The following is a 17,457-nucleotide window of genomic DNA, read 5'->3' as shown; positions in this document are numbered from 1 at the left end:
AGATGACCAGTTTTTCACAGTACAGGACAGCTCCATACAAATTGTGGTGTAAACTCCAAAGTTCAGCCACACAACTAAATCTGATTTTTTTTACCCGTTGATCTCAAAGCCCACAAGCTGCCGTTTATTTGTAGCACAAAGTGGTTGTCGTCGTTACGAAAACTGATGATGTTTTTAACTGGTCCATCGAGGCAGTCCAGTCTTGTCCAGCTGTTGGCCAGAAGGTCTAACATATGGACGCCTGTGTCAGCACAGAAGAAGATGAGGTAAATTTGGTAGCTCATTACATGGGCTACACAACTATCAATTGGTACAGATGAAAATTTAATCAGACTGGGAGGATTACATTTTGGGTTTAATCGATATATTACCTTATCCAAAACGGTTGAAGCATAAATGTATTGTCCATTGCTTGCTAGCAATATACTTGTTCCTGGGATCTCTGCTACATGTGTCCATGATTTATCCCTGTAAACAAACATGTCACTTGTAATCTGATATGCAAATTGTCCACCAGTTGGATGTTGTGACATAACCGGGAACATGACGTTAGAGTATACCTTTTATCATCAATCGGATCGATCAACAAGAATTTCGGAGTACCGTTCATGCAACTAATGTCATAGTTACCCTATTCTTGACACTGTCTGTATACACCAGCTTTTGGCCACTGGCCGGTCGTAAAGACATATGTTTTAAGAGAGCTGAGACGATTTTCTGACATGCTTTATAGTTACGTTTAATGAGAGGATGTTCTAAAACAATTATAAGTAACTCGGGGCATATAATACATGTTCTAACTTGACTCAGTAAGATGTTGAGTTCATCAACTCTATCAGAGCTAAGATTTGTGCTAATATTTTCTGAAGAAGTGGAATCTAAATAGCAAATTAACGTATCGTCTTCTGACCTATCAACTGAATCATAAAATAATTCAAGTGTAAGCTTGTTGTCATTACTAATAGTTTCTGCACATATAGTAATTTTGTTTTCTAAACTGTTAAAACTGTATTTATTTCAAGCTGGCATAGCTTAAACTATTAACTGGCTGTAATGTTTTTAATTTTTTATTGTTTTCGTTGTAGTTGTTTACCACTTTAGAAACTCTACCACCAAGTTTGTATTCAGCCCAGTTTAAAACCATCTCTAGTACAGAATCTTCGCTGTTGACATGAAGGGCATGTCTGCTAACTATAAAACACATTTCATCAAAAGATAATTCTAAGAAACTTTTATATGTATGAATAGATTCAAAGTTCTGGATCATGAATGTTTTCACCGATAACAGCATTGATTTAGAATTAATGAGGTTGGCAGTGGAGAAAATTTCACTGAAATTTTCAAGTTGTATGTTTTTAGCAGCAAATGTTTCACATAACTTTACAAGAAATCCAATCTGTAGCATATCTACAGCGTGCCAGACGTCTATAAAGTTGTCAAGATTCAACACGACTTCACCGGTGTACAAAGTTTTCAGGATTAACTGAAAGGTGGAGACCAATATATCTTGTAGAATTACACGTCCCTCGTTGGCTTCTTTCATTCCAGATCTCAGCAGTCCAAGAAAAAATGGGCGAACAAGCCGCGAGGATAATGCTATGACATTTGATGGACACTTGGCCGATTTGAACTGTAAAGTCACACATTTCTTCGTCGGTCCATAGTTTGTCCAGGCATTTACTCACTTTCTGAGAGATCGATATTCTTTTTTCTCAGGCTTTTGTTACTAATACTTTTTAAAATAATATCTTCATTGATTTTATTTGAATACTTTTATACCTGAAAATAAAATAAAAAAACAAGTGTAAAATTTAACGTAATTTTAAAATTTTAATTATTTTATTTAATACATTGATACCTATTTGGATGTTTTTAAAAATATCTCAGACGCGTTGGAAATATAATGTTATATGTTATGACCTATAGGAAGTATAATAATATAATATAACATGCAAATTAAAAAAGCGTAATATAAAATACTTTATACGACATATGAAATACATACTGTCCATATTGTCCATATTGGTATGCACCTGGATATTTCCGGCATAACAAGAGTTTTTTAATGATTGACTACCAAGAAATTTAAGGAGTCTTGGTTCAGCATGGGTCACAGATTTGGTCAGATTAGGATCAGCTTTTGTGTTTAGTTTATTTGTTATCTGTAGCTTTATTAAAAAGTTAAATGCCAATTACATGGCGTAGGCTCAACACCACTCATTAAAATGAAATGTTTCCCTCTAACTTGGTATTCTACGGGGGCAGATGAAGTAGAGTTCAACTGTTTCTGTGAGTCAGAACGATGCCAGGATGCGTTTACGTTCCCTTTCGCAAGCCAGGCAACCATCAGAGTTGGGTTGACTCAAAGACTAGTGTACGAGTGAAGGGGGAGAATGGGGGTGAATGCTGTTGTACCTGTTACCCTATTCCGTTCGTCCCTGTTCAGTTCTCGTGCTGTGAGTTGTTATAGTCCGGTTGGTACCAGTTTATGAAAGGGTATAAAAGGTGAATGAAAACGTGTGTGATTGCCTCAGTTTTGTCCAGATCTCCAAGGTTAGTACAGGTTAGGTCGATACTAGTATTTAGCCACTGTATCGTAGTTTTACTAGCATGTGAATTTTGTGTTTAGAATAGACTGTGTTATGCGTAGATAATGTAGATATTATTAAATTCTTTTAGTTTCAACGAGTCTTTGTTTTATCCAGTCTAGTTTTGAAAACCGTTTGTGGTTTTTTGTCTTATGTGTTGCGCTACGCATCGGATCACCCATAAGGCGTGTCCGTGTGTTCACAACGCGGAAGTTCTAGAGACTCGAGCCAGATGTAAGAACTCAAAACTTCTGTGTCGGCAGTCGCACACTCTACTACCAACCAACTCTGGTCGTCTATTAATTGAAACCATAACCTATAAGACTTAAGTTTTATTTGTTGTATTTGTAATTACCCAGGAAAAAGCATATAAACGTTATACCCTAAACTTTAGTTCTTACTAGACTACCCGTTATCTAGTTAGATAACTGTGGGTTTCGAGGGGGGGGGTCATCCATAAATGACATCACGTCTGCCAGCACTTATCATCCCAAAATAACCAGACCCCACATTCAAAAAGACATTTTTTTATATTTTAAAAACTCTACTAAACTCTACTTCACCTGCCCAGTGCCCCGCTAAGTCTCAGACATGTTTGTATTTAAAAAAAAAACGATTCCGGCCGAGCATGGCTCTGACCACACTATCCCTTCATATGCTGAGAACATAGAAACAAGTGAACTATACTTCACCTACCCTGTGCCCCGCGAGGTCCTGATAATCTACCTTATCATTCACATATAGGCCTTTAGAAAAAATAATTGAAAACATTGTTGTAAAAAATAAATTTACTATTACTAAAGTCATTGTTCTAAACTTTTATAATTAATGTGGTTAATCTACCAATGAATATGTCAGTAAATTAAATAACGGCTTGAAATTAGTTTGTAATTAACAGTGTGTTTAAGAAAGAACAATATTTACCACCCAAAATCCTATTTTACAGCTCTACACATAATGCAGATTCTCCCCAATAACAAATAAAAAAAAAATTTAAAAAAAATTAGTTATCAAACGTCACTATTCAGTCAAAGTTAAGTCATTGTTCTAAAACTTTAATATTAATGTGGTTAATCTACCTATGAATAAATCAATAAATTAATTAACGTCTTTAAATAAATGTGTGATTAACAGTCTGTCTGCAATCAAAAATTGTTCTCTACCTACATACTATTTTACAGCCCCCCATATAGAGCAGTTTCCTTACAGTACCAAATCAGACAAACAAAAAAATAAATATTGAAACATGTAAACAAACTTGAGTTTTAGTAGTATACTAGAATACCCGTCATCCCTTGGATAACTGTGGGTTTCGGGGGTCATCCATCAAAAAACATCACGTCTGTCACTCAGAGGCATAGCGAGCCTTCCCGGCGCCCGGGGACAAACTTTTCGATTTTAACCCCCCCCCCCCCCAAGATTTCGATTTTCAACCCCCCCCCCCCCCCTCAAACTTTTGATGTGCACCCCCTCCCCCCCCCCCCACTCAAACTTTCGATTTGAACCCCCCTCAACCTTTCAATTTATTTTTCCAAACCATTTTGGCGCCCCAACATACGTCCCCCCGCCCCCCCCCCTTCACTCCCCCCCGCCTCCCCTCCCCCCCCCCCGCCTCCCCTTTCCCCCCCCCCCCCCCCCCGCCTCCCCTTCCCCACCCCCCCCCCCCCCCCGCCTCCCCACCCGCCCCCCCCCCTCCTCGCTACGCTACTGCAGTGTCACTTATCGTCACAAAAACAGAGCCCACATTCAAAAATATGTTTCTTATCTTTTAAAAACACCGAAAACACCGATTTCGGACTATCCCTTCATATACTGACGTCACATGTGACCTACTCAACTCTACTTCACCTGCCCAGTGTCCCGCCAAGTCTCAGACAACATGTTTTTATCGTTTAAAAAACGATTCCAGCCGAGCATGTCTCTGACCACACTATCCTTTCATATGGTTAGGACAAAGAAACAGATGAACTCTACTTCACCTGCCCTGTATCCTGCCAAGTTCAGATAGGCAACTTTATCATTAACATCTAAAAAAAAAAAATTGAAAAAAAAAAATCATTTTTTATCATTAACATCTAAAAAAAAAAAAAAATTGAAAAAAAAATATCATTGACATATTGGTCTAGAACCTGTACCACTCGCATGAGAGCGGACTACGCTACACACTTAGCTATTTACTCCTGACGTCACAATGAATTTTTATACTATACTTTGATGCAACTTGATTTCGAGCGTCTAGTCTAGAAGTAGTAACTTTCAAATTAAATTTTATCTTAAATTAGCCAAACAAAGATTTATATAAAATAATTAAGGCCTGAAATAGATTCTAGATGTATTAAGGCCTGAAATAGATTCTAGATGTAGAATTTACATTAAGTCTAGATTTAGAATTTACATTGAGTTTAGTGATCTAGATCTAGGCTAGATTCATAAATTTCCTTCGACAGCTGATCTTTAGATCTAGAGAAATTTATTGTAAAACTAAATGAAAAAAGACAGTTGAAAATTGATATAAGTGTTGGAACGTAATAAATACAGCAAACGGACGTATTGTTAAAGTTATGACCGACAGAAAATTAGATTTAGAACGCGTTAAACTTTGGAATGGGAACACAATTTTCTTCGATAGACGCCGCCATTTTATTGTACTAAAGAGTCAACAAAAAACTCTGACGTCACTATCAAGGGACGTCACTATCCCCACAAAGTTTATTCAAAGTATTAACATTTTTTAAAAAATACGGTTAATTTAACAATGAATAAATCAATAAATTAATTAACGTCTTTAAATAAATTTGTGATTAACAGTCTGTCTGCATTAAAAAATTATTCTCTACCTACATACTATTTTACAGCTCTCCAGATAGAGCCGAACATATCAGGATACTTGATCAGGCAAACAAACAAACAAACAAAAAAACAAAAAAATAAATATTCAAACATGTAAACAAACTTGACTTTTAGTAGTATATAGATAGATAGATAAACACATAAAAGTAAAAGATACCTTTTACTTTTTCGTATATACGAAGTATAGAGAAAGTCTTGTAATCGTGCAAAAAAAATCGAGATTTTTACAAAAAATCGACGATTTACACCTCACTGAACGGAAAAACATAATTTTGCAATCTTGTCCGTAGGTCTGTGTGTGTGTGTGTGTGTGTGTGTGTGTGTGTCTGTGTGTCTGTGTGTGTGTAAACACGATAACTTGAGTACAGCTAGTTTGATGAAATTTCATATATAAGTATTTTATCAAAATCGTAGATCCGTATCACCTTTTGAGCGATTTCCAATAACCGGAAGTGGTACTTTTTCTACTTTGAATTTTTCAAAAGCCTATAACTTGAGTACTTTTTCAGATAGATACATGAAATTTCACATGTAAGTGAAAGATCTAATTCTCTACCTTCTGTCAAATTTTGACCGGAAGTACTAATTTAGGCTATTTCCGATTTCTCAAAAAACGCATGTAAATTTATAGAGTATTAATAAAATTGCGCAATATTATGCACATTTTGTTTTGGCGTTCGCTTGGTGCGCAATTCTTTTTCTACGAGATTCTATTCTATTTTTAAAAGTTTAAGTAATTAAAAATCATGTCTATATTCCGAGTTATATAAGAATACTAGCCGTCCCAGGCCCTGTACTGGCATTTCTGAAAAACGTATCTGTAAAGGACCATAACTTGTGTGTTTAGTAATCAGCATTTATCCGGCATTGCCCACCCTAACCGCAACCAACCAAAACACACAAAAAAAAACGCCAACATAACACTAACACAAAACAAACACAAACGAAAACACAAAAACAAACGCAAAGACAAACCCAACCACAAACACAAAGAAAACACGAACGCAAACAAGAAAGCAAACAAGTCCAAACGGAAACACAAACCCAACCACAACCAAACAAAACCAAAACACACAAAAAACAACGCAAACATAACACAAACACAAATACAAAAACAAACGAAAACAAAAAAGCAAACGCAAACACAAACACAACCACAAACACAAAGAAAACACAAACGCAAAGAAAAAAGCAATCGAAAGCACAAACGCAAAGAAAAAAGCAAACGAAAACGAACCCAAACCCAAACCCAAATCCAAACGCAAACACAACCACAAACGCAAACCATAACTCAAACACAAAGAAAACACAAACGCAAAGATAAACTCAAAGTGTCCACAGTCTAGCCCGGGGCGCCAAATCGCACCATGACGACGTGCGGCGTAACAGCCTGATTCAACTTTGTAATCGACTATAGTACCCAACTTATTTATAGTCTTTTGAACTCACTTAAGCGAACGTAGGTACCATAGCGAACACGGGAAAGCCCGGGGCGCCAAATAGCACCCTGTCGGGGTGCCGGAGGACGCCCGGATTTGATTCACTTAAAGACTATAGTGACCTTTCTTATCCATAGTCTATCGCACTGTTTAAAACGAAATTATGCACCATAGCGCTCACATGATAGCCCAGGGCGCCAAATCGAACCGTGCAGGGGCGCCGGCTGACGCGCCTGTTTCAATTTAGTGAACAAAATTATAATACTCCAAGCTTATCCGTAAATGGAAAGAAATAAACATATAGGATTTGTAGGACCTGGCTTATTAAATGTTATTGATTTTAAAAAAATAATCAGAAGAAAACAGTACGTTCAGTGTATGGAATAAATAAAAGGCAGTATTAAAAATACCAATAACATTGCACTTAATCAATCCTCGCTAATTCTGTAATTATTTTTTTCCTAACACCGAAACAAAATAATAAAAAGTAAATTCTTTCTTCCCCCCCCCCCCCGATTTAATGGTTTTTTTAAAGGGAAGTAGCTGTGTTTTCCAGATCAAGGGACGTTATGAGAACTAAAGGACAAAATACAAATACATTTCAGACACAAATTTAGAAATTTTATAAACGTTGATACACTTTTGTTTTAATTTTATGTAATGTTCATAATTGAAAATTATTATTCTAAGTATATAAAATGAAAATTGTTTTTAAAGACTTTCAATAGTAATTTTTTAACTCATAAATTTAGAACATGAGCACTTTAATACATCGAGCTATCTTTTTTTTGTTTTTTCTTATATTCCTTTGTAATCCTCGATTACAAACATATAAACATACAGAATTGAACTTTATATATTAGATTCGAGAAAATTTAGGGGATATCACTCCCGGTTTATTTAATATGAAGAAGATGTTTCGATGGTTTTTTTTAGATTTTATTAGATCTAGATCTAAGATCTAGACTAGGTCCGAAATAAACCGCATAAAATTTAGGGTAGGTTTTTCAGAAAGCACTTTAGTGGTGCGGTGTGAATAATTAGAAGTAAAATTAATGTTGAAAATAATTCAGTGCGCAAATGTTTTACGCCACAGAAAAAATAGATCTAGACTAGACTATTTCCTTATCCTGGGATACCTGTGGGTTTCTTCTTCTTCTTTTTCGTTCTTAATTTTTAGTCTTGGCCTTATCTGCCAGAGGGTTTGAACTCGAGACTTTTTCGAATTTATCAACCATGAGTTTTTGCTGTCTCGACCACGCTTCTATCACAATTAAGGATACATGTCAACTGGTTATGCGCCAATGAGGCCATTGACTCCGATTTCAGCCTGCTTTTCTATTTGGATTTGCTTCTATAGTCTTTGTCCTACCAAGAACAAACTGCAAGGCAGCAGTAGTTTGATTTTGGAGTTGTCTTTCCTAGAAGAGCGGCTGTCCCCAGCTAACGAGCCTCATCTGCCCGAGGCAGAGGCGTAGCGACCCTTCCCGGCGCTCGGGGACAAACTTCGATTTGCACCCCCTCTCAAACTTTCGATTTTTAACTCCCCTCAAGCTTTCAATTTATTTTTCCAACCCATTTCGGCGCCTCCGCGTATGGTCGGCGCCCGGGGACATATGTCCTCCCCTCGCTACGCCTCTGCGGTGTAGTAAGAAATTACCAAGTGACATCCTATTCCTTTTAACAGTTAAGTTTAATAATAATTCATATATATATATATATATATATATATATATATATATATATATATATATATATATATATATATATATATATATATATATATATATATATGTATATATATATATATATATATATATATATATATATATATATATATATATATTACATCAAGTAATGTTAACAATCCAGATGACAGCTATTTTATTATTTTGTCAACTGTAACACATTACAATGAAATGGCTAGTCACTAATTAAATGATTTTAATAAAAAAAAACAGTTTGTGCTCGCTTAATTGTCATGCTTTCCAAAAATTATTGCATGCATACATTAAAATATTAAATGCATATATTTTGGTAAAATCTGTAGTAGCAAAAGCAATTCATTATACATTGTAAAAACATGCTGACAACTTCATTAAATTAAGAACATTATCAAGAAATGCATGCATATCATTAATGTGTAAATATAATTTTTGAATTCTTTTATACTGTGCAAGTTTCTCAGAAAATAATTGACTTTAAATGTATCATATTACGGTTTTTAATTTTAATATGAGCAAACATAAGAATCCTGAGTTGACTTAAGATGCATTAGACTAACTTAAGCTGTTCTTATTGTATAAAAACTAAAAGCAACTGTTTTTTTAATAAATTTACTTTTGAAAATGTTAGTTGAATATGTTAAAACAAATACATAAACTATGAAAAGCAAGCCTCAGTTACTTTTCAGCTTTAATTACTTAACTTATATTAAGACATTACAGAACTTTTTTAATAAGCAAAACTAAAATTTAACTGTTTCTTTTCGTTTGGTTGCGTTATGATATTTTTACTCAGAGGTAACGGAAATTACCGATATTAGTCTAGAATGACTAAAAAGTATGTTAAACTTAATACACAAAACATTTTCAAAATTATGATATTTAAGAGATCATGTCTATTTTAGAACACATTCATGTTGGCTTTTTCTATGGAGGTAATTCATTATTTTGTATTTAAAATATCCAAAACATGTTTGACTTTAATATTTTTATTGAGATGATAATTATTAACTTTAACATCACACTTAAACAGCTTAAGTTTTAAGTAGCTAAGGTGATTGTAATGACTACTACAGGGTAAATACCACACTGCTATGGTCTAATAGAGGGAAAATATAAACGTTTTAAATATATAGTCATGTTCAAAGCAAAAGTAAGAATACTAAGGTATATGTACAGTATTTTAACTTAATTTTTAACGAACATTTTATTGTTTACGATAGCATACATAAATTTTAAACCTAGTGACCTACAAGCAAAATGACATAAAAATCGATAGTTCAGTTGATTTATATATATATATATATATATATATATATATATATATATATATATATATATATATATATATATATATATATATATATGTATACTAGCCGTCCTGGCCAGGCCCTGCTCTGGCTTCTGTGAAAAACTTTTCTGTTAAAGACCATTACCTGTGTGTTTAGTAATCATCATAAACCCGGCATTGCCCACCCAAACCACAACCAACCAAAACCAACAACAAAACGCAAACATAACGCTAACACAATTACAAATACAAACGAAAACAAAAAGCTTAAAACAAACCCAACCACAACCACAAACACCAATACAATCAGAAAGAAAAAAAAAAGCAAACGAAAACAAAAACCCAACAACAAACCCAACCACAACCACTAACACCAATACGAACACAAAGAAAAAAATACAAACAAAAAAGCAAACGAAAACAAACCAAATCCAAACGCAAAACCAACCACAAACACAAATACAAACACAAACCCAAAGAAAAAAACACAAACAAAAACGAAAAAAGAAAGAACAAAAACGAACCAAATCAAAACGCAACCACTAACGCAAACCCAACCTAAACACAAAGAAAACACAAACGCGCACATAAACGCAAAATGCTCACAGTCTAGCCCGGGGCAAAATCGCCTGTTTCAGTTTAATAAACGACTATAGTACCCCAACTTATTCATAGTCTTGTGCACTCACTTAAATGAACGTAGGAGCCAAACCAAACCAAATGAACATTTATAATACTCCAAGCTTATCCGTAAAATACCTACAACTACTCCAAGCTTATCCGTAAAATACCTACAACATTTGCACTTGATCAATCCCCGCTAATTATGTAATTATTTTTTTCCCAACACAAAACAAAGTAATAAAAAGTAAATTCTTTTCCACTAATGCAGGGGTTCCCAACCCCGTACCCGCGGGCGCCATGGCGCCCGCCGAAGGATTTGTATGTGCCCGCCTCTCACTATTCGACATAGACAGAATTTATTTCATAACATTATTGAAAGGTTGAAGGGGATGGAAATCGAAAGTTTGAGGGGAGGGGGGTGCACATCGAAAATTTGAGATTTGAGGGGGGTGCAAATCGAAAATTTGAGATTTGAGGGGGGTGCAAATCGAAAGTTTGAGGGGAGGGGGGGGGTGCAAATCGAAAGTTTTGTCCCCGGGTGACGGGAAGGGTCGCTACGCCTATGGAAGGAGTTTGTCGATTTAAAACAGGTGGTGCCCGCCACCCTACCGATATTTTAGAATGTGCTCTAGAGTAAAAAAAGGTTGGGAACCCCTGCACTAATGCAATGTTTTATAAAGGGAAGTAATTGTGTTTTCCTAATTTATCTAAGGGAAGTAAGTGCTAAAGGACTAAATATAAATAATTTTCAGACATAATTAGAATTTTTGTAAAAGATGATATTTTTTTTTAAATTGTGTTTAATGAACATGCCGACAATTACTACTATCAGTTTGAAAAATGAAAATTATTTCCCAACACTTTCAATAGTAATTTTTTAACTCATAAATTTAGACTATGAGCACGATAAAAATCTAACACTTAAATTCATTGAACTATGTCCACGACAAACAAACTTATTACATGTTATATACAGAATTGAGCTTTATATTTTAGATATATATATATATATATATATATATATATATATATATATATATATATATATATATATATATATATATATACCTATATATAATCTAGAAAGTACTTTTTTAATACATTAGAATATGAAAAGGTTAGCGAAACTCTTTTTTTAATGAATACATCCCTTTAAAACAAAAAGTGGTAATTTAATAAATGATATAAATGTAAAGTTTTCATTAATCACTTGAAAAAATAAACCGGGAGTGATCTTCCCAAAACTTTCTCAAATATTCTTATTTAAAATAACAGGGGATGGGAACTCGGGCTATAGACATGATTTTTAATCCATTTTAAATACTTAATTTTTTTAAAATAGAATAAAATCTCGTAGACAAAAGAATTGCACACCGAGGGAACGCCAAATAAAAAAAGTGCATAATAGTGCGCAATATTATTAGCACTTTAAAAATTTACATTAGTTTTTTGAGAAATCGGAAGTAGCGTAAATTACTACTTCCGGTCAACGGAAATTACTCAAAATTTCACAGATTGTAGAGAATTGGAACTTTTACTTACATAAGAAATTTCATTTGTCTATCTGAAAAAGTACTCAAGTTATAGGCTTTTGAAAAATTCAAAGTAGGAAAAGTACCACTTCCGATTATCGGAAATCGCTCAAAAGTTTCTACGGATCTACGATTTTGATAAAATACTTATATATGAAATTTCATCAACCTAGCTGTAACGGTACTCAAGAAATCGTGTTTACACACGGACAGACAGACACACACACAGACACACAAACATACGGACAAGATTGCAACATTATGTTTTTCCGTATCAGTGAGGTGTAAAACGTCGAGATTTGTAAAAATCTCGGTGTTTTTTTTTGCACGATTACAATACTTTCTCTATACTTCGTATATACGAGAAAGTAAAAACGTGTAGGCCTATATGCTAAATATCTATACAACTAATACATTGTATTATAAGATGGCGATCAGGAACCGACCAACTGGAAACTTGGTGAACTAATAGCCAAAAGTACCAACGCGAAGGTTTTTAGAGTCGTAGACGTCCAAAATCTTCTTGGTAAAAGTTGTGCTGTCAAGCAGCTGTGTTTTTCAAACGATGTGGATGACGACGATCAGGTTAGGACGGCCATTGTTCTCTCTCTTTTAATTATTGTAAGGTTGGTATTCAGAGCTACGCGGATTTCATGATGAATATTTTTAAAAAAATTTTTTATTAAAAAATAAAATTAAACCTTTTTAATTTTATGTATTTTGTTTTTCAAAAAAATCAACGGGGAGAATGAAAAAAAATATTTTCAGTTTGAGAGGAGCAGTGTGGTCAGCAAAATTTCTGGCTCCCTTTATTTTGGCGTCGATTCAGGTACGTCACACATACTGGAGCCCGGGATTCGAACACGAGTCTTTCGGTTTAGCAGACGAGCGGTTTACCGTCCTATAGCGCCGTCCCAATTTTGGTGTATTAGAAAAACCATAAGGTACTCGTTACAGTCATCAGAAGAAAAATAAAATACATGATTAAAAAATGTTAATCATTGCAAAATATAATACATGTTTTAATGATGCCATTTAATATTATTATTGTAATGAAATGGAAACTGTTTATATTTTTTTTTAAAGTCAGCTTATGTGGAAATAGAGACAATGAGTAAAGTCAGTCATCACCGAATACTTGATTTTTATGGATACAGTAAAACTGCGCACGTTCTGTCAATATTTTTTGCTTTTATTGAGAAGGTAAATATTTTCTACATAAATACTTTCTCTATATGCGACATAAATACTTTCTCAATCGCTCCTCCTTCTCTCACTCTCTCTCTCTCTCTCTCGCTGTATATATATATATATATATATATATATATATATATATATATATATATATATATGTATCTGTGCTTTTGTATGTATAATGGTACCTCAAGATAAAAATTTAATTCATCCCGAAACCTTGCACTATCGCCATATTGCTACTATTACAAGATAACTTCCCATTGTAATTTATTGAAATTCCATTACACCGTTCCAGCCATAAAAAATACCACCCCAGAAGTTTTAATGACATGTATTTACGTGTATTTACGTGTATTTAATGTTTGATATAAACCGACTTGAGGTTAAGTAAGTTTTTGTGGAGGTAAACGTTGGAATGGATAGGTGTGTTAGCATCATTCCGTAAAATTATTGCTTAATCCTCAATTTTTTTTCATTAATTCACCAACTCTTTCAACTTGTAAAATTAATGCTAATCTTTTTCCCCAGACTTAACGGTACTATATTTCACTAAAAATAATTTAGTGCTTCTGTACATAGAGTTGTTACAATTCCTTATTTTTTGTCGCTGTTTTTATCTACGCAAATGTATGACATTTTAGCCTCGCTTTTCTCATATTTATTACCAGGGTACATTAGCAACGTACATCAAGACTCAAGAAGAACGACATCTTACAGAGAGAAAAACTTCTCAGTTTACATTCCAGATCCTTGAAGGCCTTGAATATCTACATCAAAAGAGAATTATACACAGAGATATAAAAGGTAAAAGGATAAGAGAACAAGCTTACGAGATGAAATTCTTCAAATACATTAATAAACTGAAATAAGTAAATTATTAAAATGTTATTACATAATGTTTAATAAATGTTATTTTGAGCTATTTTGTATTAGGTATCAAGCGAAATCGTTATATATTTATAAGGGGTTATTAATAAAGTTATACAAATATTTTGTCAGTTTGCCAGGCGCATGTTTTTATTTACAGATGTTAGAGATGGTTGCATCTTGTTTAGCTTCTACCACGAATATTTTAAAATTGTATTTTTTTTCGATTTTATTTTGAATTTTATAGGCTCGAATATCCTAATGCAAGATGACGACAACATAAAAATATCAGATTTCGGTGTCGCGAAAATTCTTCAAACACTTTCACGCGCTAATACTAAAGGAACGGGAACAGTTAACTGGATGGCACCGGAAGTGATGAGTGGTGGCTCTTATGACAACAAAGTTGATATTTGGTAACAACGGCAAATGTATATATCACAACACAATGCTTCTGTTGTAAATAATATTGTTTTAAAATTCGATTACATAATAGAATCTTGTTTGTTTTTTTACAACAGGAGTCTTGGATGCACAGTTTATCAAATGTTTACTGGCAAAGTTCCGTTCAATGAAGTAGAAGATCACACAATTATATTGAAAATGCACAACAAAGCTTTAGTATTGATTCCACCAGATAATTGTTCAAAACATCTACGAAAATTTCTGAACAGCACTTGCGAAATAGACCCGTCCAGAAGGCCCAGTGCAACGGAATTACTGGAACATAGTTTTTCAACACGTAATATAATTAACTGAATTGTTCAAAATGTAGACACTGTATTTTGTATACTCGAAGATATATTGCTTACACTATATATAACTAAAGAAATGTATATATATATATATATATATATATATATATATATATATATATATATATATATATATATATATATATATATATATATATATATCAGTTTTCCAAGGCTGTAATGTAATTAACGATAGTGATACTGACGATGAGGAACTGAAAATTCAATTATCTCCAGAAGAGGCAGGTAAGTATTTTATCCTTTACAAATAAACCGTTTATAGAAGAATAGGTCATGTCTTGTTTTGAATTCGGTTTATTTTTATTACACATTTTAAATCTATCTCTCCATTTATCTTTTAATTGTGTATAAAGAGTATTCTTTCAAAGTGTTTAAATATTGTGGTAAAATATTACTGTGGTAAAATATTATTCTTTTATCTTGACTAAAGTTAAAGACCTCTTTTTTCAGAACGTCTCTTAAAAGGGGTAGCTGTACAATTGCAACGAAATGCCATTTTCGGAGCTGATGTGCGATTAAATGATATGTACCCGGAATTATCTGCTGTACCCAAGCCCAGTAATAACTTGTTCGCTTCCCCCTCTCTGTTGGATACAACAATGATTACAAATGACGTGTCCAATATGCCATTTTCGTCTACAACAACGGTTTGTATTCATTAGAGCCCACATTTAGGCTTAGAAATAGTTTGAGAAATAATAATCTTTAAATCACCTACAATGCGAAATGAGAAAATTTCGAATTTCTAATCTATGTAAATAAAGGTATAACAATTGTAATCATTAGTTAGTACTACGTGGGTTTTTAACGTTCTAATTTGTTAATGTGTTCTTTTAGGTGAATGAAAACAACAGCTCGTCAGACACAAAGAAAAATATATTAGTCAGAGAGGAACATACCAGCCGCTACGCATCTGTCGTTCGTGATAACTGGGAAAAAGTTTTTGAAAACTTGAATTTTACCCCAGAAGAGATCGTGGAGGAATATGAAATTTGCTCCAATGACGTGAACCAAACAATGAACACGCTTTTATTAAAGTGGATAGAACGAGAGGGCGATGAAGCGACACATGCAAACTTGCAAGAAGCGCTGGCGGTCACAGAAGAGGAATATCCAAATACAATGGATTTTATGCAGTTTGCTAGATTGACGGATTTGACGAAGGCGGGAAACTAGAACGTAATATAAAAAAAAAATAATACATGTTAAATGTAACATAAAACTATGTAAGAGTCAGGTGCACTGCTATTAGGTAAACCTTTAGGAATACATTTTATTAATGAAAACCCGGTATTACTAGACACGTATTTACTAATAAAATTAAAACTAAGTACCAGACAGTATTATTAAACCTTGTTTTAACGACATTTGTCGGTATTCGTATTTTTAAGTAGTTAAAAAGTGCCTTATATATTAAATTAGCAAATTATTCCGATTAGCGTTAATATGATTGTATTACTATAAAGTTTTTAAAGAGTTAAAGTTTAGTTTATTTAATATTTTTTTGTGTTCCTATCGCATCGTTTTTTTTCACACCTACCACTCTTTAAAAAATGAATAATCTTTAGTGAACCTTTAATACGATCTGTCTGTTAAATTTACATATTTTCACCGACGACTTTGGCTTAAGGGGTCATCCATAAATGACGTCACCCTTTTTTGGATGATTTTTAACTCCCCTCCGTCACACGTCGTCACAAAAGCCAGACCCCCCCCTGAAATGACGTCACACCTCAGCCTACAACCCCCCCCCCTCAAAATAGCTGTTAAATTTTTCTTGAAACATCGATATTTTTCTAAAATCTTGTCAGAATTCTGTTAACATAATATTTTGATCAATTCCTATTACAATTTATTAAAACCGTTTTCTAAGACGCGAAATAACGGCTAAAACACATTTTCGAACATTAGTTTTTTATAATGCAAAAAAGTGACGTCACACAATCTGAACCCTAACCCCCTCATCCTCATCACACACCGTCACAAAATTACGGACCCCCCTCCCCCCTACGAGTGTGAAGTCATTTATAGACGACCCCATAAGTCAGTTAATATTGAAAGCAAAGACAACTAAAATATAAGACAAACTACCTCAACAGATTTCGAGATTTTATAACATGTGTAACACATATGGTTACCAAAATATTAAAGCCTAAATGTACTTCTGTTCAATATTTTTCGAATGCCATTATTTTACTTGAGATAATAAAATTACACATCAGAATCACACTGAGCCGTTTTAATTGATTTTTAGTTCTCAACCTATATTTTCATAGTTGATGAAAGGGAATTTCCGATATTACTGTAACAAATGCCAATGGAATGCGAGAAAATCGTCTATACATTAACTGAATTTTAATGATAATGTCCACTTTAGAAACATCGTATGTTGGGGTTTTCTATGGAGGTAATTTATTTATTTTTAAATTATGAGCAAAAATAATTATCCTTTTGAGATGGTCATTGTGAAGCAATCAAACTCATCAAATAACCGATAACAAATCTTACTCACCATCATGGATACGTATTAACGATTATTGGCATGTAGAATGTAGGACGGTCTATGACT

At 33.7% G+C, this 17,457-nt stretch overlaps 1 protein-coding gene across 1 annotated transcript; it reads left to right on the top strand.

Moving 5' to 3' along the window:
* The first annotated feature begins 12,475 nt into the window (after positions 1–12,475).
* On the top strand, positions 12,476–16,064 carry LOC131943261 (mitogen-activated protein kinase kinase kinase 3-like). The gene is made up of 8 exons (XM_059303279.1): positions 12,476–12,508; positions 13,135–13,251; positions 13,914–14,049; positions 14,360–14,528; positions 14,634–14,854; positions 15,105–15,113; positions 15,339–15,535; positions 15,726–16,064. The coding sequence occupies exons 1-8, from the start codon at positions 12,476–12,478 to the stop codon at positions 16,062–16,064; spliced, it is 1,221 nt and encodes a 406-aa protein (XP_059159262.1).
* The last annotated feature ends 1,393 nt before the right edge of the window (positions 16,065–17,457 follow it).

Source organism: Physella acuta, unplaced genomic scaffold, assembly GCF_028476545.2.
Source record: "Physella acuta isolate Inbredline_101_S28 unplaced genomic scaffold, ASM2847654v3 ptg000450l, whole genome shotgun sequence".
Lineage (NCBI taxonomy): Eukaryota > Metazoa > Mollusca > Gastropoda > Physidae > Physella > Physella acuta.
The sequence above is the reverse complement of the archived record's forward strand: the minus strand, read 5'-3'. Positions and strand labels throughout refer to the sequence as shown.